Raw genomic sequence first — 17,715 nt, forward strand, 5'->3', positions numbered from 1 at the left:
TAAGATTCTCGAGAACCCACCTGTGATGCCACCCTTGGAAACACATAGATATTCACACTCCCATCCCGTGGAGATGAACGGAACCTTGAACTACCCCCACCCCCTTCCCATGGCTCTTTCGTAAATGATTGTAATATATGCTATCGTCAGCAGTGAACTCCTGCTAGAACATCTACGTTGTCGCAGTTTTTAGATCTGGGGTGAAGTCAGAATATCAGGGCTTATTGACTTTTCGGATCCAGTACAAAGTCTTTAAAGAAGGAAGGAAATTTATCCTTGCGCGCCTTCACCTCGGTGAATATCTCGCGTTAGCTTCATTAAGCATCTCAGATGGAACATAACAGGAATGCGTGGCCGTCTCTCCCAAGTTGATCCTTATTTCCAGGATTTTTCCACGGCTTGTTTTTCCCGGTTTTCCTTACTCCTTATAAACCAGCACTCTAAATTCGAGTTGCAAATGCCACCTTCTAAAACGTTTTTATTTCACATTTTGCATGTCACCCAGTCGAGGGTCTCCATGAGGTTAACCGTTAGCCGTATATGGGTCAAAAAACTAGCTGTCAGGCGTAAAAATTGAACAATTTTAACCCTTAGTTGTGGAAAAATTAACTTTAAAAATCTTTCCCTCCTACAATGTGTTATTTAGTGTTAGTCTGGGTTAGCCGCAGCAAAAAAATGGCCACAATTTTAACCGTTAGCCATAAAAAGTTCTTATCGGTCGGCCCTCAGTTTAAAGAAAATTTCGGTTTTTTTTAACAGGCTGTTTTAGTTAAGTTTGCAATTGCGTAAAAAAAAAGCATCCAAATTTTCTACACTCGACGAACCATACCGACCTAGGGTACCTCCCATGATGAGGACGCTTTCTATAAACAGAATAAAGCACCATCTCCCAAAGTGAAAGGTAATTTCTTTTTTCTTGCCTCTTCAACGATATATGACTAAACATCATATCGCTTTACATGCTAAAAAAACGCGTCGCGTGACATCCCAAGGAACGGCTGCCAATGAAACTGGCAGAAATAAAATCTGAAAATATCGAAGTCTACATCTCACTTCATAACTCTATCCAAGGAAATGGGAAGAGGCTGAGCGAATAAGACATGGGTGCGGTCACTACTCCAAAAGAAAAGATGTGACAAAACATCATATCTGTCGCATAACGTGCTCAAGAAGTGCGTCGCGTGACATCTTAAGAAACGGTTGCCAATGATCGATATTAGCAGTTATAGAGTCGAAGTAGTATCGAAGTTTATCTCTCATTCAGTAAACCTATATAAGAAATGGGCAAAAGTTATTAAGCGAATACTACTTCAAACGACAAGAAATGGCTTATGCAGGTGGATGCAGATTTGTTATTGATTTCCTCTTCCATTCTAACAAAATACCAAGCGACTTGTTTCATTGTTGGACATTTAAATGTTAGTTTATTGTACTTAGATAGTAAGTAAACAATCTAATCGGAGAAACTAAATAAATCATGTGGCTTCAACTTTCCAGCTCACTCTGAGCCTCCTTCAATGCTTTGTAAAGCCATAACTAAAATTATAAAATAAAACTTCTGGTTTCGCCTTTGCATCGTTCTGCTTGTAAAAAATAACACAATTTATTGCATTTAAAATTAAAAGAGAAATCTCAGAAAATTAACTAACACAAGGACTAAATCCTGGCCATTACGGCCAAAATCTGTCATTTTAAGTCCAGATAAACCAAATTCTGATTGGCAGACACTAACTTTAAGTACCAATGACTGTTTACAAATCCTCTAAAAGTTAATCTCAATTCCGTTCTGACATCAACCAAAAGATAAACGAGCAATCGGACAACTAATTATTCTCTAATTTCCATGGAAATTCTCCACTCATGCACATGGCTAAAACAGCTTTACATCACTCATGAGACGAAAAGCGATAAAGAAATTTAAAAAAATGTGTAAAATGTTTTCAAGACGTTTCAACTTCCACTTAAACGTAACGCCTTAATCCTCTTAGTTGGTAATACTTAGATTAAAAATAACTTTTACATAGCTAGTCATGATAATTTCAAGACATCATATGAAAAACAACCAGTAGTTTCAGCAGGATATCAAATATCAAGCTCTTAAGAGCAGTTCAGACAAACAAAAAGTCAACTTTTGAATCAGTTCTCTTGTTGAACTTGACTTTGGCCGTCATTTGGTTCTTCCTGCTTTGAAAAGAAGACTCTTGACAAATATTTCATCGTTAGCTTACTGGTTTATGGTCCAAATATTTGCGTTTGCAGGTATCCTAAAACTCCCTGGGATTCCAATGCTCACTGCCTTAACTGAAAAATAAAAGAATCTAAGTTTAGGGAGGATAGTTGAGTTGCCATGAAATATTTCTTAGTACTCCAAATGATACGTTGCACAACAGGATTGTTTTAAAAAAATTTGCTTTTTCACTCCTATCAGGTTTCCAGAAAAGAATGTTACCATTGTAAACGTGTCCTCTTGATTCTACTGCATCTCAATTTGCCAGAGTAAAAGATTAATTCGTAACCCAACTGACACATATAAGCAATAATTATGATTTAATGTAACTTTGTATTGAATAGAATGTGTAAACAGAATATTTACTTCCTTCAGCTTCGAAATATCCTTGAAATCCAGGTTGACGTCGTCACCAATGAGTACAAATGGTGCCCAGTAAATCACCTCCTTGAACTTTTCAATTTCTCTCATACACTTCATGGCCTGATTGAGAGCTTCACTTGCCTTCTTGCCTTTGGCAAGTGCATCGTAGAAGAAACTCATGAACTCCAGGGTTCCCTCGTCGCCAAGCGCCCACAAGGTTCCCACAACAGATCTGGCACCGGCACCCAAAAGTGCACGCGCCATGCCGACCACACCCTCGGCCATGACCTCTCCACGAGCAGTGTGACAGCAGCTAAGTACAACCAGACGTGCTCGCAACCCAGCTTCTATGACATCTTTCATCGTCAGTAGATAGTCTTTCTCTTGCGGCTGAGGGTTATCTCTTGTGGTGTTCGGTGCCAGGATAACTTCTCCTGTTTCCTTTTTACCGTGCGCTGCAATATGAACTAACGCCACTGATGATATTCGTTTTAACACTTCATGTTTTGTTGCCATTTCTCCAGTAAGGGGGGAAACATTGAGGATACGTTCGATCATCTTCACTTCTTTCCTTGCTCCTGGAAGTTGCTCCAAGAGTTCACCCTCAGAGATGATGTGTTTGAAACATGGGTCGCCGACAAGTAATGCACCAGTCTTCATGTGAAAGTCAGCTGGACAGTCATGAATTAGTTGCAACGTCGTCAGAGAGGGAAGCACACGAATTCTGAAAGAATCACTTAGATATGATGAGTTGGAGTCCTGCAACGCTGCAAAAGGCACAAGGAAAAATTGCCCCTCTGGAACGAATGTTATCTCGTTGCCTTCGATCAGGTCAGCAATAGGAGCGACGATGATGTCATGCAGCTTCTTTAAAGCACTTGATTGGGAGTGCCTCACATCAACTCGGATCACATCATCGGCCATTTTCTTTACTGTCGGCGAGTCAGGAGGAAGATTTTCGATTTTAACAGTATCTCTTTCACGGATCTCCTTCAGAACAGTTTTGTTCAGCTTCTGGATGAAACATTCCAATTCATTCTCAAACTTATAATCATTGACGTGTACCTGTCTAATCTGGATGTTAGCTTCACTAAGGCGAACCCAGAAGTAGATGCAAGGTCCATTAATAGCTATGAAAACTGCGTTCAATGGAACCCAACTCAGGGAATCAAATGATGCGCTGTGCGTTGAAGAATCTTTAAGCTGATATCTTGTGTCCATCAGATCTCTCAGACCTTGAGCACGTCCTTTCTCTGCGGCAAGAAGAGCCTTTACAACTTGACCTTGTTTGAGATTTATACGCCACAAACCTTTGTATGCACTTTGGTACTGATTACGATAAGAAATCTTCCACCGATCGTTGAGTTGAAGACTTGCCCTGATATCATCATACAACTCTATACTCGAGTGATAATAGTGAAAGGCTTTCACAAGATTTCCTAGGCATTCAAAACTTCTTCCAAGAGAACGGCGTGAGCACGCCTCTCCAGTCTTGTCTCCCAGTTCTTTGGATATTTCGAGGCGACGTTCAAAACACTCGATTGCCGTTTCCAACTCTCCTTGACGGAGATGATTCTCGCCGAGATGGCAATAACTGGTTCCCTCTCCGGCCTTGTCTCCCACTTCTTTAGCAATTTCTAGATGACGTTGATAGTACTCCACTGCTGTTTTGAACTGTTGTAGACGGTCATAAACGTTGCCGAGATTGCCATAACTTGCTCCCTCTCCGGCCTTGTCTCCCACTTCTTTAGCAATTTCTACACTACGTTGGTGGTACTTGATGGCTGTTTTGAACTCTCCTAGATCTTTATAAGCGATGCCAAGATTGCCATAACTTTTTCCCTCTCCGGCCCTGTCTCCCACTTCTTTAGCAATTTCTAGATGACGTTGATGGTACTTCATGGCTGTTTTGAACTCTCCTAGACTGTTATAAACGTTGCCGATATTACAATAACTTGTTCCCTCTCCGGCCTTGTCTCCCACTTCTTTAGCAATTTCTAGATCACGTTGATAGTACTCCATGGCTGTTTTGAACTCTCCTAGACCTTGATGAGCGTTGCCGAGATTACAATAACTTCTTCCCTCTCCGGCCCTGTCTCCCACTTCTTTAGCAATTTCAAGATGACGTTGATGGTACTTGATGGCTGTTTCGAACTCTCCTAGACTGTCAGAAGCGATGCCAAGATTGCCATAACTTCCTCCCTCTCCGGCCCTGTCTCCCACTTCTTTAGCAATTTCAAGATGACGTTGATGGTACTTCATGGCTTTTTTGAACTCTCCTAAACCTTGATAAGCGTTGCCGAGACGGCCATAACTCCTTCCCTCTCCGGCCTTGTCTCCCACTTCTTTAGCAATTTCTAGACCACATTGATGGTACTTAATGGCTGTTTTGAACTCTCCTAGACCTTTATAAGCGATGCCAAGACTGCCATAACTTTTTCCCTCTCCGGCCTTGTCTCCCACTTCTTTAGCAATTTCTAGACCACGTTGATGGTACATTATGGCTGTTTTGAACTCTCCTAGACTGCCATAAGCGTTGCCGAGATTGCCATAACTTTTTCCCTCCCCGGCCTTGTCTCCCACTTCTTTAATAATTTCTAGACCCTGTTGATGGTACTTGATGGCCGTTTTGAACTCTCCTAGATGGTCATAAGCGATTCCGAGATTGCCATAACTTGCTCCCTCTCCGGCCTTGTCTCCCACTTCTTTAGCAATTTCTAGACGACGTTGATGGTACTTTATGGCTGTTTTGAACTCTCCTAGACAGTCATAAGCGATGCCGAGATTGCCATAACTTGCTCCCTCTCCGGCCTTGTCTCCCACTTCTTTAGCAATTTCTAGACGACGTTGATGGTACTTGATGGCTGTTTTGAACTCTCCTAGATCTTTATAAGCGATGCCAAGATTGCCATAACTTTTTCCCTCTCCGGCCCTGTCTCCCACTTCTTTAGCAATTTCTAGATGACGTTGATGGTACTTCATGGCTGTTTTGAACTCTCCTAGACTGTTATAAACGTTGCCGATATTACAATAACTTGTTCCCTCTCCGGCCTTGTCTCCCACTTCTTTAGCAATTTCTAGATCACGTTGATAGTACTCCATGGCTGTTTTGAACTCTCCTAGACCTTGATGAGCGTTGCCGAGATTACAATAACTTCTTCCTTCTCCGGCCCTGTCTCCCACTTCTTTAGCAATTTCAAGATGACGTTGATGGTACTTGATGGCTGTTTCGAACTCTCCTAGACTGTCATAAGCGATGCCAAGATTGCCATAACTTCCTCCCTCTCCGGCCCTGTCTCCCACTTCTTTAGCAATTTCAAGATGACGTTGATGGTACTTCATGGCTTTTTTGAACTCTCCTAAACCTTGATAAGCGTTGCCGAGACGGCCATAACTCCTTCCCTCTCCGGCCTTGTCTCCCACTTCTTTAGCAATTTCTAGATCACGTAGATGGTAGGTAATGGCTGTTTTGAACTGTCCTTGGCCTTGATAAGCGTTGCCGAGATCGCAAAAACTGTTTGCTTTGACTTTCAGTTCAGCATTAGTTTTCCGTATTAATTGAAGTAGACGTTCGTTGTTGTTTTCAATCTTAAAACGTGTCAAGGGTAGATAGATCATGAGCGGATTTTCGAAAATGCAGTGGATATGTGTATTTTAAAAATAATGAGAGTATTGGATAGAACCTTAGAAATGAAATGATAATTCGTATGTTGGTTTATTGTAGAGTTTTAGTTTCAAGTTATTCGCGAATGCTCTATCAATTCAGGTTCGGTCGTCATGGTGATGCTCAGAAAAATGAGGGGCATGCAGCACAAACTCTAGGAATTAGTTAAAATGGCCCTTTCTTTTAATTTGAGTTTCATGGAATAATCGAAAAAAACTCTTTAAGAATAATTTAGCTTTTTAAACTGCTCAGTGCAGTAAAAGAGAATATCGCTTGCATTATGTGTAGAGGAATCTGTCTGGAACGTATTGATTTTCCTGGAAATATTACTTGTATTGCATCTCGTATCATGTTTGAAACATTCGTTAAAAGATACGGCCAGTCCCATATGCAACCAGCTCCTCGCTTCTTTATACAAGCAAAGTTCGACACAAGCTCTGGCTCCTGAAAAGGAGAGAATGATTGGTCGTACGAGGTAATTAATCTCTGTTAAAGTATAAAAGTATTAATTAAATGGACTTAATTTGTCATTTAGCTGGGAACAAAAATGTAATAAGGAAATTTGAACTCGTGGAAAAACTGAAAAGGAACAATAAGGAGCTAGCGCAAAGCAGCTACCAATTAAGCTGGAATTGCAACGATCATTTTAATGTGCTCTTAAGCACTTTTCAGCACTTTTCGGGTAAGTTTTCGGGCAGGCTGTATTGAGCAGTTTACAACTTTTGAAAGGCAAATTTTCAGGTGCCTCCTGGCTGGGTTTAGTAGCGTCCCCTGTTAAGAGTGACCGAGAAGATGCAGGAAACGGGGCTTACCGTTTTCCGTCCATTTCCGGGAAAAGAATTTAAAACCATTTGCAGATGTCATAGCTTAGGCGGCGGCACATTCTCCTCAGATATTTTAAGGCTCTGAGTATTGGTCCAGTCTAGGGCTTGAACCCTCGGCGCTCTAAAACGTGCACTAACCAGGCGGTGGTATTTGAGAGCTTATTGAAATTTTGTTATGCTTTTCATCACATAACAGATATTAACACACCAGATACAATTCACACTTAGGGTGCAGTCACGTGCCACAACCAAACAAAAACCCCTTTTGACGAAATCAGAGAAAAGAATGTTAAACGCTTATGATTGAAAACCTCACCTTTCTCAATAGCTTTGATTAAAGTGGGTTCCAATTGAACAGCAACTGTTGCATCATCGAGGCATTCCTCGTAGTTTGCTGTGAAATTCAAGAAATAAGGTTTCGAAAGTGGTCATCACATGCAATTGCAGCAAAGAAGTCTGAAAAATTACAATTGCATAAATTGCAGCTATTTACGAGGATCATTTCTTTGCTTAATTTTGATTTGCTAAAGAGTGATATTTCTTTCTATGCTTCTTTTCTGTATTTGCTCTGTTTCCTTTTCTTGATGCAGATGGTGTATTCCGTTATCTTGTAACGCTGCATGAGAGATTTATATATTTAGAAATCAAATTGTTACCCAAACGGAAATGAGCTGCTGCCCTGTTGCTGTAAAGCTTGGCGTTCAGCCCTTTATTTTTGCAGTTCACTTGAAGTCCTTCCGTGTAGGAGCTTATCGCGTTATTAGCTTCTCCTTGTCTGTATTCTTTGTTACCTTTCTCCAAACATACTTCCGCTATCCCTGAAAACACACCGTTTTAGTGTTAATAATATAGTAATGAGTTATACGATCGAAAAATCAGAAAATTTTAATATTTGTACGTTTTCTTTAAGTGAAATGTGCAAGCCGTTGGGAGTCTGGGCTGTAGCTTGGCTATTATTAGTTCAAGTTTCTCGGTTTACATTTAGGTCGGGAGGCTTTCAAAACCCCTTTTACACCTGGCTTACGTCTTCCAAAATATCACAAGTTTCACCGGGAGATCCTATTTGAACCCAACTTTGTTTATAATCGCCCTTCAGGAGAGTTGATCTGTGAACTTTGTTTGTTTTAAAATATGGAAGTTTTTATGAGTTTTAGCTGTAGCTTGGCTCAAACCAGATAAAGTCTGTTCGGTTTACATTTAGGTCGTGAGACTCTCCAAAAAACCCTTTTACACCTTGGTTACGTTTTATATATAATATAATATATAACCGCATGAGTTATTGAGAAAAAATGCATAAAGCAAAGCAAAGCCAGGACCGAAAACGTCGTGCTGAGAGTAACATGGGTTCGTAGTTTGCCCATCCTTCAGAAAAGCGCGTCTTTCTTTTTTTAATTATCACTTGGTTTTTCCCATACATATAATTGTCTATTGAGAACATACTCGATCATACTTGAAAGTACCATTTCAAGTGCAAAAGGAAAATACTTTTACCGCGCAAATATCGTTCATTTTAGGTGCAAATTGTAAATACATCGATAATCTACAAAACGTTGTGCGTTGATTTACAAGTAAGCTCTTCTGAAACTCAAAATTCAATTTTGGCCCGTTCTTTTTCAATTTAGGGCCTTTCAAAGCGAAGTCGCGTTTGCTTATAAAAAAAAAAAAAAACAATGATGTCTACGCTTTCTGCTCGATCGGATTGAGCAATAAACTGTTTTTTCCATCTTTTTTTTCCATTTTCTAGTAACAAAGTTTGAAATTTGAAGAAACAATCTTCTGCTTTTTCAAAACTTATTCACAGAACATACGCAAATTTTGATGTATGTGTGACAGAAACTTTACTGGGGCGTCTTTCAAAAAATCTTGTTTCACCTGGTGTTCTTACCTCCTAAAGGGTCATTGTGTACATTCAATTTAGCGTCACTTGACGTAACTTGACTTTCCTCTGTTGCTGAAATTACAGAGAAGATATTTCAACTTAGTTAGTGATCACAACTATGTGAAATTACAATTGTGCACCAGAATTAAGATAAACTTAATTAACAAACAGTACAAAATCACCATAACTAAGTCTTTCCCTGTTGCTTTTTCTCACCTGTGGCTGGAAACTCATTTTTCACCTCCAGTTCTTCTCCCGTTGTTGGGAGGTTGCTTTCTGCCATAGCTAGAAATAAAATTGAATCGATTTTACTGCGCTGCATGGTTAAAAATGAATAGAGGAGACTCGGGTGAAAGTAACCTAAAGAAAACATTGTATACTCTATCATAAAGGGAGAATGAGAATCTCAAAGCTTCCTCCGTCACGCTATTGTAATTGCGTGACAGTTCTAGTCAAGTTCCGCGGGTTGTCATGTTCGTTTTTGATTTGTTTGTTTGTTTGTTTGATTGTTTGTTTTCGTAGTTTCATCTGATGAAACGTCGTTCAAGGCTGTCCCTTATCAAAATTTGTGAGTTGCAATGCACAACCTAGTTGTATCCGGTAGGCATGGATAAGCATGGATCAAAAATTATGTAATAAAAGACTCTTTCTCTTATTCCTTCACCTTAACACCCATGGGGCCGGGAGGATTCGCGAAACTTTTTTAAACCAGAAGCGCCTTCGAGGGTTTGCGTAATCGTCACGAATTCTACCAACACCTTTAGAGCATATTGCGTGAAGAGACACGTTTATGCACTCGTGAAAGCTAGTGTAAGTTCTGCTCTTCCTCAAAGCGCATGTACATTTCTCTTAAAGTTATCGAAAATTTCTGGACATAGTCTTATTTTGAAAAAATTGGTAAGTTCTAGCAAAGAAAATAATACATTAATTTTTTTTGAAGGAGTCACAAAATTTTGAATAAATGGAAGTAGCAGGCCCTTTTCTAGATTATTTTGGAACCCGATTTGTTCATTTCGAATTCGAAAGGAGCGCTGAATACGAGATTATTTTGAGGGACTGGAGAAGATGGCACTGGAAAGTGTCCAATTCATCAAAACTCTTGTTATCAAGAAACTTCAGCCACAACAAATTGAAAGCGAAGCGCAACACATAGACTCCTCCATCTTGCGGCGTACGATGAAAGACTAAATGAGCACAATGTTTGCGTGTTTACATCGTGCGCTGCAAGATAAAACTGTTGGCTCAGTAAATGCGGGTACATTTACAGCGTGCGGTGGAGATGTCACGTTTTGGAAACTGAAAAAATTCTGATATTTCACCGACAACCATATTACCGTTATTATTACGATATCTAAAGAAACGTAGGGATTGTTTTTTTTTTTTTTCAACCTCGAGCTTTGCTTCAAACTTCACTTGTTTTCGAGAGATATTGGCTGATTTTGATTTTGACGAGAGCTATAACTATATACAGCACGTTATCTGGCTTTATCACATCCTCATCATCCGCTTCTGCCGCATAATCATCACGCAAAGTTAAACCTTTAACTCCTGTGATCTAACTGTTAATTCTCCCCTCTAGCTGTTACATATTTCATTTCAAAGTAGATACAGAAATTTGGGTTATTTACCTGATAAAACTTTGAGTATTCTGATTATTTGTTTGATGGATAACGTAATGATATTACAGGGACAACTGAGTTACAAGTTATATCACTTCTAGGAGTTTAAGGCTTAGGGAAATTGCATCGCATGCAGACTATTAAACCACGAGTCAAATAAGAGAAACCATTGAAATATTTTCACATCTGATACCAATAAACAGGGGAAATTCAACTGAAATTAAATGTGATTGTTGTCAGCCGCAAGAAAAATAAGATTGCGATCTTTCATTATAAATAACATGAACTCTACAGCTCTAATCAGTTGCAGAATGAAAGCTGATTTGTACCTGCTAAGCTGTAATCCTCTGAATCCCTCTATTCTCCAAACGATGTCATTTGTTAATTCTACATGCCTGAAAATATCAAGAATAATATTTTGCTTTACAACAATTTCGATGAAAAAATGAAGGTAACGTATTCACGAGTTTGAAAGATCTAACCTCCTCTAATGCCCAGTTTCGTGATCAAATTGTTGTTCTTCTTTAAGAAGGTTTTTGCGCCTGTTTTTTTGTTTGTTTTTTTTTTTAATTCTTTTTATGGTTATTACTTGTTTACATGTTTCTCCATGGCGATTAATTAATTATGTGATTTAAATTTAGCTCGTTTTCTTTTAGAGCAAAACACTCGCAATCCGCAAAACCCCTTTTCTCCTTAGAGCAGGACATGTTACACTCTGCCATAACTGAATCGATAAGGATGAATTCACACCGTGAGTTATATTGTACCAATGCAATTTCTCTTCAAGTGATCAACTCAGTGTATCCCTCGTTCAATATGATACACATTTGTTCTGGTTATCTTCCCATTAGCGTTACAGTTCTCTCAAATTTTCATTTTCCGATTTCACCGTGACAACTTCATAAAGTTTCTAAAAATAATAACGGTAAGCTTTTTTCTTGTAAATAACTCCCGCCAATTCTGCACTTAATATTTTTGCAGTCAAAAGCGTAGGCGTCCAGTGAAATCACCAGAGGGAGATACAAAGCTAAAGAAATCACATCAATAAAATGTATTCTTTATATATACTTTTTTTCCAATTTTCATGTCTTTCGATTATAATATGCTAAATGTTTCTTCATTATCTTTCCTCACCTGAAGGGTACTTGCAATAAAGTAACTCCAATAAAGTTCTTTTTCTGGAAAAATACTTGACTTCTCGTTGTATCTAGAGAAAAGCATATTTAAATCGTTTCGCGTGCTATGAAGAATGAAAGCGAATACCATAAGTACTCTTCTTAAAGAAATATCCGAGGAAGATATTAAAAATATTTTAAATCTATGTACTCCACGCATCTTTGTGTACGGAAACCCTCAGTGTATCTTAAAGGAATTTTACGAATAAATTGTTACTGCACCAGTTTTCTTTAAGTTGGAAGAGAAATCTGAGGCCCTAGCTCTCTGTCTCTTTGAGCTCCAGAATTGTCTGCTGAGTTTTGATGCAGTAAGCGAGACCATAAATAAATGTATAATAGTTCATGCAGGCAAGTGACACACTTGATACTGGAATCAGAAATGCTGCAGCTTCATAGATCCCTCATGAGAAGATAAATAAGCTACCTCAAGGTCTGGTATGTTTATCTACATGTCAGCATTGATATCTAATCTGTCGTTTAACCTGATCTAGCGGGTAGGTTTTTTTTTTTCGGTCGCGATTAAAAATGATTTTTTCCTTTGTCACGAAAGAGCTTAAAATTTATTTCCCGTCATTATGCATTCGACATTGATGATCTTTGCAGTATGCAGGATGATCCTTTATGTATCCATGGTATGTCATGGCTCATTAACGAGAAATATTTAGCTATGTGGGTGAACTTCAGATCGCAAAATCCGATGGTCTAAGATTCGATCCTGCGTTCGTGACGAGTAAACAAGATCAATATTTCTTTCATTCTTTTGTCTCATATTTCGAATTATTTCTATTTGTATCTTTAGTCAATACCCGTTTATCTCATTCACTGCATTAGGTCGCTATTAACTTATTCTGTCCTCACCTTAACTCCTGTGAAAATGTGATTTGCTCCACAAGTGTGTAACAAAACGGTGCACTTGGTAACACCAGCAGTATTGAAGAAGCTGAATATGAGCTCATCGAACTCGAAACAGAAAATCGTGTATCATTGTTTATTTCGTGATCCGTGATTATATTTTGTAGCTATGCTGTTTGTTTCGCTATTTAAACGCCAAGTTTGAACAGGGCCTCATACTACATTTTTTAACTTTTCATTTTCATTAATCCGGAGTTCCTTTGTCTTTAAGTCCATATTAGAAACCATGAGAAAACTATCGTCTTTGCGTTTGCGCTGCGAATCAAAGGGAATCAAAGCGGAAAAAAAAAGCCAAAACAAAAAAACTCGCTCATGAACTTACAGTACACACGTGGAACTCGGGTGAGTAGGAGATGTGGGTTATTCACTTATATAACCAAAACTAACGAGACCTCATGTGTTGCCTAGGTTTTTTTTGCATCACAAAAGAAACACAAACCGAACGCATAGTGAAGGAAATTTTCTTATTAATGATAAGGGCGACTTGTCGGCTTAGAAACTTCACAAGTTTTGTTGGAAAAGTTGACCAATAGAGCTGTAATTTACGTCACTAACTCAGTTGATAATAATAAATTAACTACAGTGGAAAGTCAGTTTAGTAAGACAGAAGATTGAATGAAGCATCTTTAATAATATCAAAGTCATTCCAAATGTTACAGAAATTTGACAACCTGTCAGAAGGCCATCCATGGTTTTATTGCTCAGTGACTGAGAAATGTGTTCTTCCAAGGTCTTTTTGCTCCGTGTATCACTGGCATTCATTTCAGTGAAGGTAAAACCAAGCTCTTCACAAACAAGTGTTGCTGTTGTGGTTTTACCAACTCCTGGGGAACCGCACAGAAGAGCTGCCTTTAAGGACGACCCATCTTGGTCTTTGTTGAAAAAGAAAGCTGTGCAAAATAAAAATGTTTAAAACTGTGATTCCATTACTAACATACTAACTGCATGTATAAGTGACTGTCGAGTGAAATAAATTCATCAAAGTTCATAAGTTACAGCTGTTTAAAAAAATGTATCTCTGAATGTGGGAATTAGGAAACATGTATTTATGTCATCAGTAAGTTGTACAAATGCACCTGGATGCACCCAAGAGAGATTATATTCACTAAGTACAATCACCGCATAATACATGTAGGATGCTCACTGGTGAGGAAATTTAAGGTATACAGCTGAAGTATGAATTAAATTTACTGTGAAGTTATGCTCTTGTGCTAATTGTTGGAGAGGTTTGAAACACCCACCTTTCAGTGCAGGTGATGATGATAGTGTTTGTGTTGTTGGAGATGACACAGATCTTTCACTCAGTTGTGACAAATCCCCTTCAGACTGATCTTTTCTCTGGCTGAGGGACTCCACTGGATCAGCTTTCTCCTTCTTTGTCTTCTTGTGCACACTTAGTAGTTCATAGCTGGTCTTATTGCCTGGTTTTGTTCTGACAAGCTCAAACAGACCGTCTTCATCTATTTGTAATGTTCCACATTGCCTTAGCCTTAACAAAGAAACCATGGTTTCCTTGTCCAGTAATATTTAGCTGTTCAATGAAGTAGAGACAACCTTAAACCAGTTAAAGGGTCTCTAAACAAAGCAATGTTTAATGACCTCCTCAGCAAGAAATATAAGCTTATGCCTATGAACAAGAACAGCTCTTTCAGAAGCCAACAAACTTGCAAAAGAAATAATTAATTTCTTCCCTAACTTGTAAATTTTTCAGTTCTTGTCAGTTTGCTACACAGACTTATGAATTGTTCATTAATTGAGTTAATTTATGCAAATTTGCGGCAAGTTTCCCTGGTATTTTTGCAGAAAGCCGCAGCCCAGATTTGTTACAAAAATTTAAGGAAAAAGGTGCAACCTATATGTTGGTGTTCATGTTTTTTTTTTTTGTTTTTTCCTTTTTTGATTTGTGTATTACAATGTACCTTAGAAAGTTTATGCTCTCCAGCATCCCGTCCCACAACGACATAACTTGTTTTCTTGCTCACTGATTGGGTAACTTTTCCACCATATCTTTGAATCAAATCAGTGGCCTCCTCCCTCTCATTACTTTCCAAGACTCCTGTAATAACAAATGTCAGTCCATCCAAACAGTTTTCTGCTCCCTAAAAATTAAATTATCAAGTGCATGCATGATTCAAGATATGCAGACGAATAATTAATTCTTCCCTTGAAGACTTGCTAATACTGTCCAAACTGAAAAGTTAAAAATGGTGAAAAATGAAAAAAAACTCTGTAGATACACCATAAACATTTGAGATCAATGTCAGCATCTGTGCACCTACCCCTCCCCTAACCCAACAACTGTCAACTGCTTACAAGTGAGGGTTAAAGTTGGATTAGGGGAGGGGTAGGTGGGCAGTTTCTTAGACACTTACATTGAACCAACATTTGAACAACAACTGAGAGTAAAAGGATAAAATACATTTTTTTGTTTAACCCTTTAACTCCCATGAGTGACCAAGACAGAACTTCTCCTTACAATATCAATACAATATCATGCAGACAAGTGATGAGAATAAATAATCAAGCAGGGGATTATTAGTTAATCCAAGACCAAATTCTCCAAACTAACATTACCAGAATTGTATGACAGACAGTAAGGAGAATAACTAATGACATCTCGGAGGTAAAAGGATTAATCAAAGCATGCATTTTACAATTTTTTAATGTAAACTGTATCTGCAGATTTTCCAAATAAGCCTTAATTCTAATAATCTTCATTTTCCTTTGTCTTGCATCTCTCATTAAAATTTGAAAGGATGGAAAACAAACCATAAAGAGCTTGAGAGATAATAATAATTTAACTACCAGAAGAAATTAATATGTAACTTCTCCTGAGAATATCCATAGATTATCCAGCAAACATGTAATGAGGATACTTAAACTTATCAAGTACATGTAGTTGTTATAATTATCTAACAACAAACTCTCATTAATTTACAGAGAAATGTGTAGAGCTAGAGGGGAGAAATAACAATCAGATCTTGGTCTTTGAAACCTACCTGAGGGATTTCCTTTGAACCAAGTGTCCTAGGATTATCTCTTGCCATAAAACCATGGTAGCCAAATTTTTTCTTTTCTAATGAGGGTGGAACTTCAACCATTTCCTCTGATTTTGACACCTTTTGGTGTTCCTTGGGTTGGAGTTTCCTAACTAAGATCTTTTTTTCCTTTTTTGGAGTAACAGTTTTCTTTAGACTTGGTTTGAGTCTCCAACTGGAGTTTCTGGAACTGTAGCAGCTTTGGCAGCCAGTTTGCTAAAAAGAGTTGTCTTTGGTACTTCCTGAAAAGTTCATGGATAAAATTTGAAGTGAATAAAAGTAACATGTATATCAAACATTCTAACAGAAAAGAGTTGTCCTCACAAGGCAAGAGTTGTCTCAAATAGGAATGTTGATAGTGACAGACACTGCTGCTTTGAAAAATGGAGACAAAGTGGCAGCATCTTCCTGGATTGTCAAAGTTAAAATCACCAAGAATGTACCTAAAAGTTTTGTCACCACAGTTACTGTTTAGTGCAAATTCTAGGTACGGTAATGGTAGTACTGACTTTGAGTGGTTATAGTACTGAAAGTAATGTTTTGTTGCAAGTATTGTTAGCAATGGGCATCTGACTAAAAAACCATCTAATTTCATAGTAGGCAGTTAACAAGTTTGAGAAAGCTTTTGGATCTCATACAAAACCAAATTTAGTCATAAAATGTTACTGTTTCATCTTTCAAGTACCTTATTCAAGTGCTTAAAGACACAAACCATACACATGCAATCATATCAGATTCAATCAATCCTAGTATCAGGGTAGCACGTTTAAGTATTAATAGTACTGGCTAATTTTGGAACAATAAAGGATGGTGATCAAAAGGCTTACAAACCTTTTTTTTCTCAAGGGGAGGCTTTTTAACCTCAGAATTTGATTCTGAGAAGTCTTCCTTTCTTTTCTTTGATGGTTGCTCTGTTGTGTGATGGTTGACATTCCCATTTTCTCTTCCTTCTTCTCTTTCCCATTTTTATACTCTTCTTTTCTATTCACTCAGATCTCTGAGTGAAATGAAAAAAAAATTACTGATGGTTCTACAGAGAATCAAGGTATGATCATTAAGTGGGCTGAGCTCTGGATAAAACTTAAAATTTGCACTCTCAAGATAGAAAATTTTTCTAATTTCCCATAACAATACCACTTCACAGTCAAACAGCAATTTAAAGAGAAGAAAGAAAATCATCAGACCAAAAGATATCGTTTGAGTGAACACCATATTCTCAAAGATATTGTCATAATACTTGTGTGACAGACAGCAAAGAGAATTGATTTAAATATCCTAGAGGCGAAAGGACTTATCCTTTTAAGGGGGCCCATGGTGTTGTTTTTGCCAAAACTATTTCTCAATTGGTCACTACCCATTAATTTTGTGACCTGGTATGTGTTCACTGTAGTTCATTGTGATATAACTAAAACAGACTAGCAGAGGGTTTACAAGGAATGCTTGATTAAGCCCAAAATTTAACATGTGATGCATGAATTTTATAGAAAGGTGAGGTATGGTGAGGTTTAAAGTTTTCCCTGTTCAATACATGATTCATGAAGTACTGTTAAAAATACACAGGATGCCTGATTTTTTCTTTAAAAAAAAATTGTGGGCAAAATAAGAGTAGTTAGTTATTCACCTGTTTTCTCTTTTGGCAAATGTTTTCCTGGATTCCCTTTCAACTGAAGTAGAACCAAAGAAATCAAGAGCAGAAGTTGCTTTTTTCTCTTTAGGTTTGACTGGAATGAAGCAAGAATAACAATCCATGTGTTAAACATTTTAGTTCTACAACAATGTTACGTTAAATTCACTCTTGATGGCTGTGTAAACACTGTCTTTATTATTTTGCTGTTGTTTGTTTGTGTTTCATTTTCAACCCTTAACACCTAAAACTCAGTATGCATATTCTCCACACTGTTCTCTATACATTTCCTAGGGTGCTGACAAGGAGAATTTGTTTAACAAACAAGAGCTTAGTTGGTGATCATTTCCTTTATCCTTGTGACCTTAATGTTTGATTCAGGGATGACAT

At 38.0% G+C, this 17,715-nt stretch overlaps 2 protein-coding genes and 1 pseudogene across 3 annotated transcripts in view; 1 reads left to right on the plus strand and 2 right to left on the minus strand.

Annotated features, from left to right (window-relative positions):
* Positions 1-17,715, plus strand: part of LOC149052185 (polycystin-1-like protein 2) — a 165,062-nt gene that overhangs the window by 55,434 nt on the left and 91,913 nt on the right. The window lies entirely within an intron of this gene.
* Positions 1,341-8,541, minus strand: LOC149052189 (uncharacterized). The gene is made up of 7 exons (XM_089200344.1): positions 8,529-8,541; positions 7,870-7,896; positions 7,395-7,472; positions 6,631-6,698; positions 5,534-6,178; positions 2,594-4,264; positions 1,341-2,301 (listed from the first exon to the last, which is right to left on the minus strand). The coding sequence occupies exons 1-7, from the start codon at positions 8,539-8,541 to the stop codon at positions 2,290-2,292; spliced, it is 2,514 nt and encodes an 837-aa protein (XP_089056470.1). The 3' UTR covers positions 1,341-2,289.
* Positions 13,111-16,416, minus strand: LOC149052190 (replication factor C subunit 1-like; annotated as a pseudogene). Its single transcript, XR_016184970.1, has 5 exons — positions 16,387-16,416; positions 15,663-15,943; positions 14,583-14,762; positions 13,905-14,103; positions 13,111-13,553 (listed from the first exon to the last, which is right to left on the minus strand). The product of XR_016184970.1 is annotated as a replication factor C subunit 1-like (transcript).

Source organism: Pocillopora damicornis, chromosome 1 (assembly GCF_964200805.1).
Source record: "Pocillopora damicornis chromosome 1, jaPocDami1.2, whole genome shotgun sequence".
Lineage (NCBI taxonomy): Eukaryota > Metazoa > Cnidaria > Anthozoa > Scleractinia > Pocilloporidae > Pocillopora > Pocillopora damicornis.